Genomic DNA, 17831 nt, shown 5'->3' on the forward strand with positions numbered 1-17831 from the left:
TGTCAAATGTAGCATAATTGCGAATAATAATGATAAGCGTATTTGGCAGTGTGATGTCACTGTGAGCCTTTAACAAAAGAATAATCCGAAGCCGCCTTTTGTTAAATGGATCCCAGGGACATCACACTGCCAAATATGCTCATGATTATTATTTGAAATTATGCTGTATTTGACACATTTGGACAACTTCACTTTGTGAGAGTGTTTATAAGTACATAATCTTTCTGCAAACCCAAACTAATGAATTAAAGTTTTCTACTCCTTTAAAGCAGATTATTTCTCCTTGGCTTTTGCTTGGCCCAATGTTGGGCAACCCTCTCATAGTCCATCTCGCTGTCATCCATGCTGATATGGATCAAATTGTCCAGTGAGTCTTCTCCTAGCTTATTAAAATCAGTCGGCTTTGTCCGTCTGGTGGGGGACGACATCGGCAGCCAATGAGATTGCTTATAATTAATCGGGAAAATTCCGTGATGTCTGATGTTTTCTTTCGATATTTTTATTGGACAGTTTGAACACGTGATCTTGACATAGCCAACAGATTAGTTTGCTTATCCGCGACCTGGCCCCAGATAAGCAGAAGAAGATGAGATGAAATTTCAAAACAAAGTATTTAATGCGAGTCGGCATAGATAAGTGACAAGTCTGTGCCGCGCCTTTATTACACTTGCATGCTGCTTTCGAAGTTTGAAATAAATGATTTTTATACATGATTTCTTTCTCTCACTCACTTTTTTTTTTTTTTAATAATCACCTGCGTATTTATACTAAAACAATTATCCACCTCAGGCTCAGTGAATATCGATGAATGACGACCTCGACTTCGTCTTGGTTATTATTCACTGATATTCACTTCACCTTTGGCGAACAATTGTTAAATAGCAACACATCCCCTCAAGTGTTTTAATCCTTTTATACCACAGCAATTTGCCAACAATTTTTATTAAATAATGAATGCCACGTCATACTATTTATCCATTTATAACTGTAAATGGATAAATAGTATGACGTGGCGTTCATTATTTAATAAAAATTGTTGGCAAATTGCTGTGGTATAAAAGAGTGACTGTGAAACAAGTTCCCATTATCACTTACATTATAACAGCTACAATATAAACTACGTTCAATCCTCACCCTCTATCCTGTTTCCTCTCGAAGTAAAGAGGAAAAAAACCCCTGCAGCTCATCATGTTACTAAGGCTACATCCACACGACAACGGCAACGAGATTTTATTAAAAAAAAAATATCGCGTCCACATGGGCAACGGATCAGTAAAATATCAGGTACATATGGCAACGCAACGCTTGCTGAAAACGATGCAATACACATGCCACACCTCTACGTGCGCTGTAAGACGGTCCCGTCGGAGACACCAGAACAATAGAAGAAGTAGGACGCATGCGCATAAACCCCTTCTTCTACCCGGCGTGAAGCACTCACAGGAACAAGCACACAACAACAAGAAGAAGAAGATGGCTGCGACTACGCGCGGAAATCGTGCCTCCTGTGTGTACAAATTAGTTTTATTAGTGTGCATAGTTTTATATAACTTAATTTTCTTATTGTGTGTGAACATTTTGAAAAGCATTTTTATATAATTTATATAACTTTTTATATTGTGTGTGAACATTTTGAAAAGCAGTCTTATCCAATAAAAAAAGAAATTCAAGAAATGGTTCAGTTACTTGTTTATTTAAAAGAAAAGCTGTATACAAAAGTGAATGCAATGCAGTGGTTCATACAAAACAGCGAGAGTGCTGCTTGTTCTAGTCATGTGGTTGTGACGTCATCGTAAACAAATCCGTTCTACTCATCCAGACGACTTTGCAACGGCGCCGTTGCCAGATTTTTCCACTCTGGAACCCGTTCTCAAAAAATATCGTTTTGGGGCACCCAAAATGCCGGTGCCGTGTGGACGCCAGGCCGAAACGATAAACAATTTTTCAGATTCACCTGAATCCGTTGCCGTGTGGACAGCCTCTAAGGAAGCACAAAGCATCCTGAAAATTGTTAGAAAGCACAGACACTGAAAATCCTTCCATTTCAATAGCATTAGATCAGTACTGATTAGTATTATGTGGAGTGGACGATACTAGAACGAGTGCTTTAATGTAAACCTGCTGTTTGAACTGAGACCAGAATTACTGCTGTTCGTGGAAATTCATCAACATCTTCTGACCAATCAGATTTGAGAATTCAATCCTGTGTTAGAATAATATTAAATCATCATCATTATTTTAAAAAAATTATGACATGTAAAATATTTACAGTAGTCTATCTGAACTTTTCGTTTACGTGCTTATTTATATCTATAACTAAACAATTGGAAAAAATCCAGCAGAGATATGCAGCATGCGATACTGTAACAGTCCATAAAAGCGTTAACTAGCTACAGCAGTTTATCAGATTGTTCTCTATGGGTAACTGCCAGACATTATGAAACATTATTTCCTGTAATTAGCCTCATTAGCAGGGCAAAACACTCCACAACGTTTGCAGCTTTAGGCCTGGGGAGGCCCTCATCAAGCAACACAAGCTAATTAACACTGACGAACTCATCACTTCCATTATTAGCTCAAAGCTGGGTTGTGGTCAGATCTCTCTTCCAAATGTCTTTCCTAATAGGTTTTTTTTTATTACGTTCTATAACACTATTCATTAGTTTATACATAAAGGAATTGTTCAGGTGTGTCAATATTTTTCCTTTTTTTTTTTTTAAATTGGCGAATTTTACCCTTCCACGGCTGTTCACACTCTCTGTAATCAAAGACACGAGTTTGTCCATCAGTCCCTGACTCTTCAGGACAGCGTGAGTTGCAGGATCTGGAAAAAGAAATAAAATGCAAGGCCAAAGCATCCAATAAATCCGTCAACATCATCTGATTTACTGAAATGTCGAAACTGATAACCACAACCACAATTCCAAAAACGTTGGGACGCTGTGTAACCTGCAATTAAAAACACAATGCGATAATTTGCAAATCATGGAAACCCTATATTTAACTGAAAACAGTATAAAGACAACATATCAAATGGTGAAACTGAGAAATTTTATGCCTTTTGAAAAATATGCGCTCATTTTGAATTTGAGGTCAGTAACGCTTTTCAAAAAAGTTGGGACAGGGGCATGTTTACCACTGTTTTGCATCACCTCTACTTTTAACAACACTTTGTAAATGTTTGGGAACTGGAGAGAACAGGTGCTGTAGTTTTGAAAGAGAAATGTTGTCCCATTCTTGCCTGATATACAATTTCAGTTGCTCAACAGTTCGGGGTCTCCTGTGTCATATTTTGCGCTTCATAATGTGCCAAACATTTTAAATGAGAGACAGGTCTGGATTGCAGGCAGGCCAGTTTAGCACCCGGACTCTTACTACGGAGCCATGCAGTTTTAATATGTGTAGAAAGCGGTTTGGCATTGTCTTGCTGAAAGAAGGAAGGCCTTCCCTGAAAAAGATTTTGTCTGGATGGCAGCATGTTGCCTAAAATGTGTATACATCATTCAGCATTAATGATGCCTTCCCAGATGTTCAAGTGACCCATGTCATGTGCACTAATGCACCCTCATACCATCACAGATGCTAGCTTTGGAACTGTGCACTCATAAGCCGGATGGTCCCTCTCCTCTTTAGCCTGGAGGACGTGGTGTCCATGATTTCTCAAAAGAATTTCTAATTTTGTTTCGTCAGACCTCAGGACAGTTTTCCACTTCGCCTCAGTCCATCGTAAAAGAGCTCGGGCCCAGAGAAGGTGGCGGTGTTTCTGGATATTGTTTATATCTGGTTTTAACTTGCATTTGTGGATGCAGTAATGAACTGTTTTCATAGACAATAGTTTTCTGTAGTGTCTCTGAGCCCATACAGTGATTTCCACTACAGACACGTGTCTGCTTTTAATGCAGTGTCTCCTGAGGGCCTGAAGATCACAGGCATCCAGTGTCAGTTTTCAGCCTTGTCTCTCGCATACAGAGATTTCTCCAGATTCTCTGAATCTTTTAAATGATATTTTGTACCATAGATGATGTGATCCCCAAATTCTTTGCAATTTTACATTGAGGGACATTATTCTTAAATTCTTGCACTGTTTGTCCATGCAGTCTTTCACAGATCAGTGAACCCCTCCCTCCCCATCTTTACTTCTGAGAGACTCCGCCTCTCTGGGATGCTCTTTTTATTCCCAATCATGTGACTGACCTGTTGCCAATTAACCAAAACTATTTCTCAGTTTCAACATACGTTGTCTTTGTACCATTTTCAATGAAATATAGGGTTTCCATGATTTGCAATTCTTCACAATCTGTTTCTATTTATTTTTTTCACAGCATCCAGACTTTTTTGGAATTGGGGTTGTACACAAAATGGAGCGGTCTAATCTACTGGGGCTGCTATCATCATGCTAGAAACAAACTGTACCTTTTTTTTTTTCATGAGGGTAGCTTTAATTCAATCTCAGACACTCTTGAAAGCTGTTTATATGAATGCTTGAATTAACTGGTTATTGCTTATAAGACACATGCTCTTCAAAAAATGCACACGAATATGTTTTTATATTAAAAGTGTTTCATACGAATATTAGGACTACGACAAAATGTGCATCTTGCACTGTAACTAACTCCATCCCTTCCACTTGACACCATCCAGAAATAATCCACTATTTATGCAGTCGCAGCACACACTTCAGTGCATGAAGTGTTTGAGAGCAGAAGTGTGTGTGTGACTAAGAGGAAGAAGTCGACATGTTTCTCACCCTGCAAAACAACCACCAGCTGTTCGGCTGCAGATTTGCGCAAGACCATATCCACCGTCTCGGAGGTAAAGATACCACACAGCTTATTCACACACTCCACCTGTGTAGAGAGACCAAAAAAAAAAAAAAACCCCACACAGCTATTACACTTCACCTTTATAAATCTTTCATCCTTCTGTTGTGTTTAACTACAGCCATGCTCTGTTCTATAGCAATACACAAAGCAGAAATCCCTTAATCTAGCCGCTCTTCGTACGATTTGATTCAGGTTCATTAGAGAACTGAGAATATAAAACTGCACATTATTGCTGAAAACTATAATAATTAATAAGAACAATAAATAATGCAAAGACAAAGCAGTAGTCTGAAAAAGAAGCAAAATGTTTTACCTCACAATAAATGAACTTTTGAGCAACCAGACACTCAGAATAAACAAGTATTTAATGGTTGTATATAAGGTTTTCGTGCTGTGCTGTAGATTTTCGCTGCACGCCGATAATGATCGCTGGGAGTAATGCAGCCTGATCAGAGGTGGACAGTAACGAAGTACATTTACTTGAGTACTGTACTTAAAGGGAAACAGAGGGCAATATATAGAGTAAATATAACAATAAAACACACATTAACGAACCTTATTCAAGACTTAAAGTTTTTTGCTCTAAGGTTGGAAAGTTATAGTGTTTTGAAAGTAGCTCGAGCAAACTATTTCCGCAGTTTGAACAGCCCGCCATGATATTAATTTTATCCAATCAGAATGCACGTTCATTTTCTCTGCGTAACACTCATGACGTATGTATGTGCCCAGTTGTGTTGGCTCATTGAGGTTGGGAATAGCACGTGTGAATCGGAAAGTAGGATGAATTGTAAGTGATCGGCTACACAATGCCACAGTGTGTTGCTTTCGGGTGTAATAACAGGACCGATGGAAAGCATAACGATCCTCCAGACGTGTCTTTTCACTCGTTTCCACTGAAAAACACCAAGCGAGTTCGAGCTTTCTTCTCTTCTTTCGTCATCACCGGAGTCGAGAGTACCTCTCCTAGGTTCAAACTGGTACCCTTCTAAGCCATAGCCTGCTTGCAGTGTGTCTTGCAGGATCTCTTCGTATGATTCGACAGAGCTGTCGCTTTCACTTGATGTGCCCGACGCCATGATTACACGCTTCTCTCCTAGTGCAGTGGGTAGGGCTGACGTCACGGTCTTTTAAAAATGGCGACTCTTGTGCCGTTTAGCGTACCGACTATTATATTTACAATTACCAAGATATTTCGTTGTTTTCTAGTATATAAATTTGATAGAATACGTTACTTTGTCACATCAGCAACTGTATATATTATAGTTGGTACCCCTTTAAGTACACTTTTTGAGTATCTGTACTTTATTATTTTTTCTGGCAACTTATGACTTTAACTTCACTACATTTGAAAGACAAATATCGTACTTTTACTCCACTACATTTCTATCAAGGTCCTCGTTACTAGCTTTGAAAGTAGATGCTTTTTGTTTTCTTTGATAAAACATGATTGGTTTTTTCGCAGGTGACACTGAGACAGCCTATCAGTAATCACTAGGGTCACGACACGTCCATAGACTGGATAAAATCAAGTTCAATGATTTCTCCGCAGCATTATTTGAACACGATCAGTTGATGGCAGAATGGAAGAAGGCGGTTCTTCTGGGGAACGCACACACACACACACACACACACACACACACACACACACACACACACACACACACACCCATGGCCATACCTAGAACCCATGTTTCAGTTTTCTGAAAGGATTAAAGATTCGTTTCGTTTTAAATGTTTGCCTAAAACGAACCACATCACGGCCTACAAAATCTCACCGTCCAACCTGCGGAAGCATATTGAGGTCTATAAACGTTTTATTCCAAGAGAAAGCTTGCAATGAAGTTGTCTGTGCTTTTAGAGCTAGCAATAACGTTGCAATAGCTATGCAGTCTGGTTAGTCAAATGACTTTCTATGGATTTTCCCACCAAGTTGCCATAGCCTTGCCCACGGCTAACGCTAACACAGAGCTAGTTAACTTGGACACTGTTAGTTAGCATGTAAAAACAGAGTTATGCTAACGTGAATAACGTTAACTTTAGCATAATCTTGCCAAATAAACAGAATGTCGAAATCTTTCTTTTCTAGTAAGGTTAGCTACCCAATATGATTCTGAGTTTGAAAAGAGCTTGCGAGCACGTCAGGTGGAGCTTCAGCTCTACACGTTCTATAAGCGAGTCAGTAAATCCAGTTGGTTGCTTCAGAGGCGTTAGGTTTTGTAAGCGTTGTGGCAATAATACAACGATGTGTTGACAGAAAATGCACTTTTAATACTTAAGTATTTTTAAAAGCAAATACTTCAGTACTTTAACTTAAGTAAATATTTGACTGGACAACTTTCACTTGTACTGGAGTAACATTTGACCAGTGAGATCTGTACTTTGACTTAAGTAATGAAGTTGGGTACTTTGTCCACCTCTGAGCCTAATGCAAAGCAGAGTTACTATTATTACCGCAAAATTGATTTTCCCTATAACAGCAAATCGCAAAAAAAGTGTTTTATTCCTTTTATACCACATCACTTCTTTTGTAAATTATAATAACAGTCATAATTTTTATCCATTTATGGTTATATTTAATAATCTAATTATGTGTAAACATACAAAATCCATTTAGTTCCTGCTATCACTTATAGCAGCTTATAGACTGTTTATAGCAGCTTATAAGCAAACAGTCATCCATTATTAACACAAAAAATTCATGTGTTTTGAGGACTACTCTTCTGTATTTTCTAAATCAGGAATACTTTTTCAACGCAAGTGCAAGGGATTTTGATTTGAGATGCAAATCATGACAACAGTCGAACTTTTAAAGAAAGACAAACCTTGTAAGTCCATCCACTGATTTCATGCACAGTGACGTTAAACAGACAGTTTGACACGGAAACCAGATGGAGGCATGTTTTGGCTTCGGTGTACAATCTAGAGGATCAGCTGCACCCATGTATACAGATTTGCACCTTACATAGAGAACGTAAACCCATAGTGCTCCATCATTAGACTTTCCCATGGTGGAAATTAAAAAAAAAAAAAAAAAAGCTTTAATCTATCTCTGGCTGAATATTACAGGGGACATATTATGAAAAACTCACTTGCTTGCACGTACATTTGGGTATCTGGAGTGCTTATTAATCCACTAAATCTGAAATAATACAACCCTGTCAGTTTATGAGCTTCAAAAAGCCGTTCAGATTTGTCTCCCCTTTCTATGTCGCAAGGAGAACTCATTAAAATTATACCACACCATCATCTGAGTATCTCAACTCATGGACTGAGAACTGCCTTTGCGAATGAATTGCTGGGTTTCAGTCACGTGACTTTTCTTAGCGGTTTTACCGGAAGTGAAATAGCTAGTGGTCTAAACGGCTGCCGTACTGCAAACAACTAGCAATAACTTATCAGAGTACGCTCGTAATCTAGAAGCCACTGCTGGCTTTAGATATATTCAGAAGATTGCTGTGTGCAATGGAATCGACCCCTACAGTCTGGGAAAGAAGGATTTGTCATACGATCTCGAAAATTACCCTTCAGTCGAGTTCCCCGACATCTCGAACTATCTGGTGTTGCAGACGTCCTTCTACACCGCAAAACAGATGAAAGCGTGGAAGAGTATGGAGGCTTACAACTGTTTTGTATGTGGCTGGGTAAAGGACCTCGGTATCGAGTCACTGCCGAATGAATCCTGTATTGTTTTTGCCCGTGTAAGTGTGGGTTTTTTTAAGCTTTTCGTTCGCGTCTTTACAACGAAGCGCTGCAAACTGAAGTGTAAACAAACAACAGTTCGCTTGATTCTCACTTGTGTTCATTCTTATCGCTCACGCAAATCATTCACAAACATCATCAGAATCCCCTTTAAAAACCTGGATCTTACTGAAACAAGACAGAGAAGTGATCACGGCGCATTGTAACTGTACGGCTGGGTAAGAATTCTGTCGCGACCTTCATGCATATGGACTTTGTGAGGAGGAAACAAAAGAAACAGCTGGGGACTTTAGCGCTTCGTGACTAAAAACAGTACTGTAAAATAATGACACATAGCAAGAAAAGTACTTGGAAAACACTGAGGACAGAGCTGAGAGGGATATACAAACCTTTCACCAAGTGATCACTGCAAACTCGAGCATGCTTCGACTCGGCTCCCTTCGATTTCAGTGAGAGGTTCAAAAGCCACCTTTGTCGACGTCTTTTTGTGAAATCCTGTGTTCGTTCACCCTTTTTTATTAGTTCACAGGGAACCCTGAAGAAACTTATCAGTTTCACAGTTTGACTGATTCGAACAACCTAAAACAACGCAAGCATGAGGGATTTTTCATGCGAGCAATGCACCTTCTCCATACAAACGCTTTGTCAGCTGAGCTTTGGTAGACCACCAGCTAAAGTTTTGAATAACTGGGGCATCGTGGCTCAGGTGGATAAGGCGCCATACCATAAATCCAGGGACCCGGGTTCGATTCCGACCCGAGGTCATTTCCTGATCCCTCCCCGTCTCTCTCCTGCTCATTTCCTGTCTCTACACTGTCCTATCCAATAAAGGTGGAAAAAGCCCAAAAAAAATCTTAAAAAAAAAAAAAAAGTTTTGAATAACTAATGAAGTGGATGCGACGTCACGTGAAACCCAGCAATATTCATGACAAAAGTGCTACCTGACTGGCTGACGGACGAAGGGGGTGGGGTGAGCAGTGGCTCATGATAATTTAAAGGAACAGGCGCTCAAATCAGCCGTGTTGAACAGGGCTGTTTAGACAGGGTGAGAAGGGAGCTGTGGTGCTTCATCAGTGCGGTATTTTGACCAAAGCACATCACAGATGTTTTATTAAGGCCTCAGGGAATTGTGTGAACTTGTAGAAAAGGGGTATAAAATGTCACCTTTAAATAAACATCTCTTTACAGAAAACTTCCAAATGAATAATTATACTTTTTTTGTGTTGAATAATACTATTGGTCTTTGATTCCCTGTGAACAGAACCAATTATGTATTACAATGTGCGAATTAATATAAAACTCTGCAACCCAAACTACTACCAGAGCTGCTGGAATAGAAAATCAATCAACACATTTTGGAGAATTTAACTTGGCAGGGGAATGGAACATTATTACATATACACTACTGTTCAAAAGTTTGGGGTCACTTTGAAATGTCCTTATTTTTGAAAGAAAAGCACTGTTCTTTTCAATGAAGATCACTTTAAACTAATCAGAAATCCACTCTATACATTGCTAATGTGGTAAACGACTATTCTAGCTGCAAATGTCTGGTTTTTGGTGCAATATCTCCATAGGTGTATAGAGGCCCATTTCCAGCAACTCTCACTCCAGTGTTCTAATGGTACAATGTGTTTGCTCATTGCCTCAGAAGGCTAATGGATGATTAGAAAACCCTTGTACAATCATGTTAGCACAGCTGAAAACAGTTGAGCTCTTTAGAGAAGCTATAAAACTGACCTTCCTTTGAGCAGATTGAGTTTCTGGAGCGTCACATTTGTGGGGTCGATTAAATGCTCAAAATGGCCAGAAAAATGTCTTAACGATATTTTCTATTCATTTTACAACTTATGGTGGTAAATAAAAGTGTGACTTTTCATGGAAAACACAAAATTGTCTGGGTGACCCCAAACTTTTGAACGGTAGTGTACAGGACACTTTTTCGATGGAATATAAACGTGTTCTTTTCCCTTCTAGAGGGTTTCATTCATTTGGTTCGATAGCATGCAATATTGTTCGCATATCGCTTATCCTACGTGTATTACATCACTCTACCCGATGGAGAATGAGCGCTGAACATGGTTTACGATATTGCATGGCTGTCAAGACAACATGACGTCACACGTCGGAGACGTAAAACTTCCGTGCTAGCGAGCGACGGTGACAATTTGTAAGCAAACATGGCTGCCAGGTTTGCTTCGTTAAATACGGAAGATTGAGAGAATTTAGAAAGAGAAAGACGTGTTGAACACCCAAAAGGAATGTATATTATAATAATAATAATAATAATAATATTGGCTGGCTTTTTTTCATGGTATATCAGATATATTCCATTCAGCCCATCTTCGACTCGTTCAATCTCATACTAGCTGAATGGAATATATCTGATATACCATGAAAAAAAGCCAGCCAATATTATTTAAATATCGTATAACATTCAACAAGTGTCATAATTAAGCAACATCACACTTACCCCTTTTCCACCAAATCAGTTCCAGGGCTGGTTCGGGGTTGGTGCTGGTTCACAACTCGTTCAACTTGCGAGCCAGCTGAGAACCAGTTTGCTTTTCCATAGCTCACGGTGCTAAGGGAAGCCACGTCATTACGTCGCTGTGTCAGTTACGTCGCTGTATACGTCAGTTACGTCACTACGTTTGCATAAACCTTGGCGCGAATATCGAAGCAAAAACACCACTGAAGAAGCAGCAGCAGCAACAACAATAATAATAAATGACTTCGCGTTTGTACAGCTGCTGCTTCTCGTCGCTTAAAAATGGCAATCTTTCGCGGTCTTGTTATTGTTGTTGGTCTTAACAACTCCGCCCCCCCGCTGATGTAAGCGGTGCTAGCCTGGAACCATTTTTTCTGGCCCCAGAGCCAGTTCTTTGTCAGTGGAAACAGAAAACCCGGTTCCAAACTAAGCACTGGCCCCGAACCAGCCCTGGAACTGCTTTGGTGGAAAAGGGGCAACTCTGTGCTTGTGTGACTTTGCTTTTATCAAACATCTCTATGAACAAGAAATTAATATTGAGTAACTGACATTTCAGACACAATATGGCCAAATATTTTGTCAGCCAAAATAGTTTCCAAAGCCACAGCTGGATTATCGCATTGCATGGACAAATGAGTGGACTGCTGTTTAAAAAACAATTTTGAAATATTTAACACGACACTCTGTGGAACGATGAAACCCTGATCTGAGTTCACCTTAAGGTAAGACTTGTTGGAGTCGCTTAGTCTGATGTCCACATATTTCTCAGTAACATACAGAGACGGCAGTGATGACAGAGTCGAGCTGTCCACAGCAGGTGGGGACGTTCTGTTGTCTTCTGACTTGGCCAGATGAAGTGACAGGTGTTGAGCTGCTGTGCATCTCACCCTTTAAAACACAGACAGAGTATGAATTACAACACAGAGCATGACATACAGACTGCAGATATGCAGCTCACACAAAGGTAAAGGTCTTATGGAAAGTGTTAAGAAGAACGCACTAGCTAGTCATGAGGTTATGATGAGACTTGAGCAGACTGATGGCTCAGAGATTCCCGACATCACCGCAGCTATTCAATTAGCCGCAGAAACACAGCAATTGTATAAACAGAAAATGTTGGTTTCTTAATTGTGTTAAATGACATCTCTTTTTTTTTTTAATTAAAGGGATCCTCCAGGAGATTGATTTTCAAACTTATTTTATGTAAAAGTAGTCGTAGATTGCAAAAACCAAAAATTTTCAGAGACCAAACAGTGTTCGAGAAAAATGCATTTTTTTTTAGCATACCAGATGGGCTTCCCATGATAGTGACGTATGCGATGGCGTCAGGTAGTGGTCACTTGGAGCAACTCAGCTGTTTATATTCTCTGTTTACGTTGTAGTTTTGAGAGTTTAACAAGTATTTTTACCAAATTTATCAGTTTTTAAATAAGTATGCCTCATTGTGTAGCATATAAATTCCACAATGATGCTAAAAAGAAAGACGAGAAGATATCTTTTCGCTGTTTAACTGACCGGAATTGCCCGATTATTTGCACGAAATAGATTCAAGCCATCAGAAGACCCTCAAAACAACCTGCCTGCGGTGTCCTACTTATGTACTGAACATTTTGAAATCATCCTGTTTCGATGATTCGATGGAATTAAAAGCAAGATTAATGGGAAGAAAAGAAAGCTAAAAGATGATGCTGCGCCAACAATATTTGCCCATCATTCAACTCCAAAAGTCCACCGATGCAGTGCTGAACGTCAAGAGAGACGAGAACACGGAGAGGTGAGTTTCGACTTGGTTCTACTGTGATTCTTTGTAGTATATTATCGGTGTCTTACCTGGTGAATTGTAACCAGTATTCCGGTGTTGTAGGTTCATCAGTGTATAAAGGAAGAAAATACAGGCGACAAAGAAAACACTGGAAACTCTTTGGACACTATCTTCGGAGTTGAGCTCCGTTTCATTGTTATTTTCTCCGCTGGACTCACTCTCGTAATCCACCATTTCATCTTCATGATATTCTGGTTCAAGTTGGAACGGTAAAGCCGGACTAAAACGTAAACTTAGTAGAGATTTCGTATGAAAAACACACTGAGGCGACTGAAGCTGTTGCAAGCGACCACTACCTAACATCATCGCATATGTCACTACCACAGGAAGCCCATCCGGTAGTCAAATTTTTTTTTTTAATTAAATTTTTTTTTTTAAATGCATTTTTCTTGAAGACTATAACTCTACGACTACTTTTACATAAAATAAGTTTGAAAATCAATTATCTGGAGGATCCCTTTAAGTAACAGATATAGCTACTACGTGCTGCTCAGATCAAGGTATATACATTTCTACAACTCCGATTCCAAAAAAGTTGGGACAAAGTACAAATTGTAAATAAAAACGGAATGCAATAATTTACAAATCTCAAAAACTGATATTGTATTCACAATAGAACACAGACAACATATCAAATGTCGAAAATGAGACATTTTGAAATTTCATGCTAAATATTGGCTCATTTGAAATTTCATGACAGCAACACATCTCAAAAAAGTTGGGACAGGGGCAATAAGAGGCTGGAAAAGTTAAAGGTACAAAAAAGGAACAGCTGGAGGACCAAACTGCAACTCATTAGGTCAATTGGCAATAGGTCATTAACATGACTGGGTATAAAAAGAGCATCTTGGAGTGGCAGCGGCTCTCAGAAGTAAAGATGGGAAGAGGATCACCAATCCCCCTAATTCTGCACCGACAAATAGTGGAGCAATATCAGAAAGGAGTTCGACAGTGTAAAACTGCAAAGAGTTTGAACATATCATCATCTACAGTGCATATCATCATCAAAAGATTCAGAGAATCTGGAAGAATCTCTGTGCGTAAGGGTCAAGGCCAGAAAACCATACTGGGTGCCCGTGATCTTCGAGCCCTTAGACGGCACTGCATCACATACAGGCATGCTTCTGTATTGGAAATCACAAAATGGGCTCAGGAATATTCCCAGAGAACATTATCTGTGAACACAATTCACCGTGCCATCCGCCGTTGCCAGCTAAAACTCTATAGTTCAAAGAAGAAGCCGTATCTAAACATGATCCAGAAGCGCAGACGTCTTCTCTGGGCCAAGGCTCATTTAAAATGGACTGTGGCAAAGTGGAAAACTGTTCTGTGGTCAGACGAATCAAAATTTGAAGTTCTTTATGGAAATCAGGGACACCGTGTCATTCGGACTAAAGAGGAGAAGGACGACCCAAGTTGTTATCAGCGCTCAGTTCAGAAGCCTGCATCTCTGATGGTATGGGGTTGCATTAGTGCGTGTGGCATGGGCAGCTTACACATCTGGAAAGACACCATCAATGCTGAAAGGTATATCCAGGTTCTAGAGCAACATATGCTCCCATCCAGACGACGTCTCTTTCAGGGAAGACCTTGCATTTTCCAACATGACAATGCCAAACCACATACTGCATCAATTACAGCATCATGGCTGCGTAGAAGAAGGGTCCGGGTACTGAACTGGCCAGCCTGCAGTCCAGATCTTTCACCCATAGAAAACATTTGGCGCATCATAAAACGGAAGATACGACAAAAAAGACCTAAGACAGTTGAGCAACTAGAATCCTACATTAGACAAGAATGGGTTAACATTCCTATCCCTAAACTTGAGCAACTTGTCTCCTCAGTCCCCAGACGTTTACAGACTGTTGTAAAGAGAAAAGGGGATGTCTCACAGTGGTAAACATGGCCTTGTCCCAACTTTTTTGAGATGTGTTGTTGTCATGAAATTTAAAATCACCTAATTTTTCTCTTTAAATGATACATTTTCTCAGTTTAAACATTTGATATGTCATCTATGTTCTATTCTGAATAAAATATGGAATTTTTAAACTTCCACATCATTGCATTCCGTTTTTATTTACAATCTGTACTTTGTCCCAACTTTTTTGGAATCGGGGTTGTATCCTGTACAGCATAAAAAGGCTCAGATGACGACTGGATGCCTAACACTAGCACCAGTATTGCTAGTGGAGTGTTGCTAGTGGTGCCTTCAATGTCCATAAAGGTTCTGACTGAAATTATTCAGCTACAAAAGGAGAAAAATTCCACAATGTCACATCGTTCAATGTAAAGCAATAATAATCAAGGAAATTCATAAGCCTGACACACACACACACGAGGTAAACCTAGCAAGCCCCACCCCCTCTGATCAATATATATATATATATATATATATATATATATATATATATATATATATATATATATACACACACACACACACACACACACACATATACACACACGTATGTGTATATGTGTGTGTGTGTGTGTGTGTGTGTGTATATATATATATAAAATATTATACACACACACATACATACATATATATATATATACACATACATATACATATATATATACACACATACATACACACACACGTGTATATATATATATATATATATATATATATATATATATATATATATATATATATATAAAAAATATTACACACACACATATATATATACACACACACACACACGTCGCCCTCCACAATTATTGGCACCCCTGGTTAAGATGTGTTAAAAGCCTTAAAATAAATTAATTTTTTATTGCAGAAGTATAATCTCTCACTGAAAATTGTAGAAAAATGTCACCCTTAACTCAAGTGAATTTTTAAAAAAAAATCCCTGACTAAGAAATCATTATTTTTCATAAAATCACCTGTTCCACAATTATTGGCACCCATAATTCCTCGAAAATAAATGTAATTGAAGCATTTCTGTCATTTCTACTGTAGTTTATGAAGTTGATCAGGGCATCTAGGAACCTTTAATTAGTAATTCATCACATCCTGTTTCCCTGGGGTAGAAATATGATGTGACACAGAGGCCTATTTCTCTTATCCACTCTTCAACATGGGAAAGACAAGAGAACACACCATTCAAGTAAGGCAGATGTGTGTCGACCTTCATAAGTCAGGCAACGGCTACAAGAAAATAGCCACTCGCCTACACCTGCCCATATCTACAGTCAGAGGAATCATCAAGAAGTTTAAAACAACTGGAACAGTGGCAAACAAGCCTGGACGAGGATGCAAGTTTATCTCGCCACCACGCACAGTGAGGAGGATGGTAAGAGAAGTAAAAAGTTCTCTAAAGCTCACTGTTAGAGAATTGCATCAAAGAGTAGCATCTTGGGGTCACAAAGTCTCCATAACAACCATCAGGCGCTATCTACATGCCAACAAGCTGTTTGGGAGGCATGCACGGAAAAAGCCTTTTCTCACTTACAAGCATCAACGTAAACGTCTGGAGTTCGCTATGGTACTGGGACTTCAACTGGGACCGTGTGCTTTGGTCAGATGAGACCAAGATAGAGCTTTTTGGCAATAAACACTCTAATACTTCACAAAAGACGAGTATGCGGAAAAGCACCTCATGCCCACTGTTACCGCTTTTCCACCAAATCAGTTCCAGGGCTGGTTCGGGGCCAGTGCTTAGTTTGGAACTGGGTTTTCTGTTTCCACTGACAAAGAACTGGCTCTGGGCCAGAGAAACTGGTTCCAGGGTAGCACCAGCTCTTTGCTGGGCCAGAGGAAAGAACTGCTTACGTCAGCGGGCGGGGGGGGTCGGGAGTTGTTAAGACCAACAACAATAGCAAGACCGTGAGAGGGCGCCATTTTTAAATCAGCGACGACATATCATGGATGCAGTAAAGCAGCAGTCATCCATTATTGTTGTTGCTGCTTCTTCTTCTTCTCCGTGTTGTTGTTGCTTCGATGTTCGCCCCAAGGTTTATGCAAACGCAGCGACGTAAACTGACATATACAGTGACGCAATGACGTGGCTCCCCTTAGCACCCCGAGCTATGTAAAAGCAAACTGGTTCTCAGCTGGCTCGCAAGTTGAACGAGTTGTGAACCAGCACCAGCACTGGCCCTGAGCCAGCCCTGGAACTGATTTGGTGGAAAAGGGGTATGTGAAGTATGGGGGAGGATTGGTGATGCTGTGGGCCCGTTTCTTTTCCAAAGGCCCCGGGAACCTTGTTAGGGTGCATGGCATCATAAACTCTTTGAATACCAGGACATTTTAAATCAAAATCTGGTGGCCTCTGGCCGAAAGCTGAAAATGGGTCATCACTGGGTCTTTCAGCAAGATAATGACTCTAAACATGTGGCCAAATCTACACAAAAATGGTTCACCAGACACAAAATCAAGCTCCTCCCATGGCCATCTCAGTCCCCAGACCTCAACCCAATTGAAAACCTGTGGGGTGAGCCGAAGAGGAGAGTGCATAGGACAGGACCCAGGACTCTGGATGATTTAGAGAGATTGTGCAAAGAGGAATGGTCGAATATCCCTCTCTCTGTATTCTCCCATCTTGTGAAATGTTATAGGAGAATATCAAGTGCTGTCTTGTTGGCAAAAGGGAGTTGTACAAAGTATTAACATCAGGGGCGCCAATAATTGTAGCACACACGATTTCATGTAAAATAATTATTTCTTAATGTGGGATTTTTTCCCCACTGAATAAATGCACTTGAATAAAAGGTTGGATTTTTCTCTTTTTTTACAATGTTGTCCTATCTCATCTCATCTCATTATCTCTAGCCGCTTTATCCTGTTCTACAGGGTCGCAGGCAAGCTGGAGCCTATCCCAGCTGACTACGGGTGAAAGGCGGGGTACACCCTGGACAAGTCGCCAGGTCATCACAGGGCTGACACATAGACACAGACAACCATTCACACTCACATTCACACCTACGGTCAATTTAGAGTCACCAGTTAACCTAACCTGCATGTCTTTGGACTGTGGGGGAAACCGGAGCA

General features: G+C 39.9%; 1 protein-coding gene across 3 annotated transcripts in view; it reads right to left on the bottom strand.

Annotated features, from left to right (window-relative positions):
- The window catches only part of rttn (rotatin), a 185607-nt gene that overhangs the window by 91884 nt on the left and 75892 nt on the right, over window positions 1-17831 (bottom strand). For all 3 annotated transcript variants that reach the window (XM_060899987.1, XM_060899988.1, XM_060899986.1), the window contains exons 18-20: window positions 11730-11901; window positions 4748-4847; window positions 2736-2824 (exon numbers count right to left, since the gene is read on the bottom strand). In XM_060899987.1, coding sequence (XP_060755970.1) covers window positions 2736-2824; window positions 4748-4847; window positions 11730-11901 — 361 coding nt within the window. The remainder of the gene's footprint in view (window positions 1-2735; window positions 2825-4747; window positions 4848-11729; window positions 11902-17831) is intronic.

Source organism: Neoarius graeffei, chromosome 19 (assembly GCF_027579695.1).
Source record: "Neoarius graeffei isolate fNeoGra1 chromosome 19, fNeoGra1.pri, whole genome shotgun sequence".
NCBI lineage: Eukaryota > Metazoa > Chordata > Actinopteri > Siluriformes > Ariidae > Neoarius > Neoarius graeffei.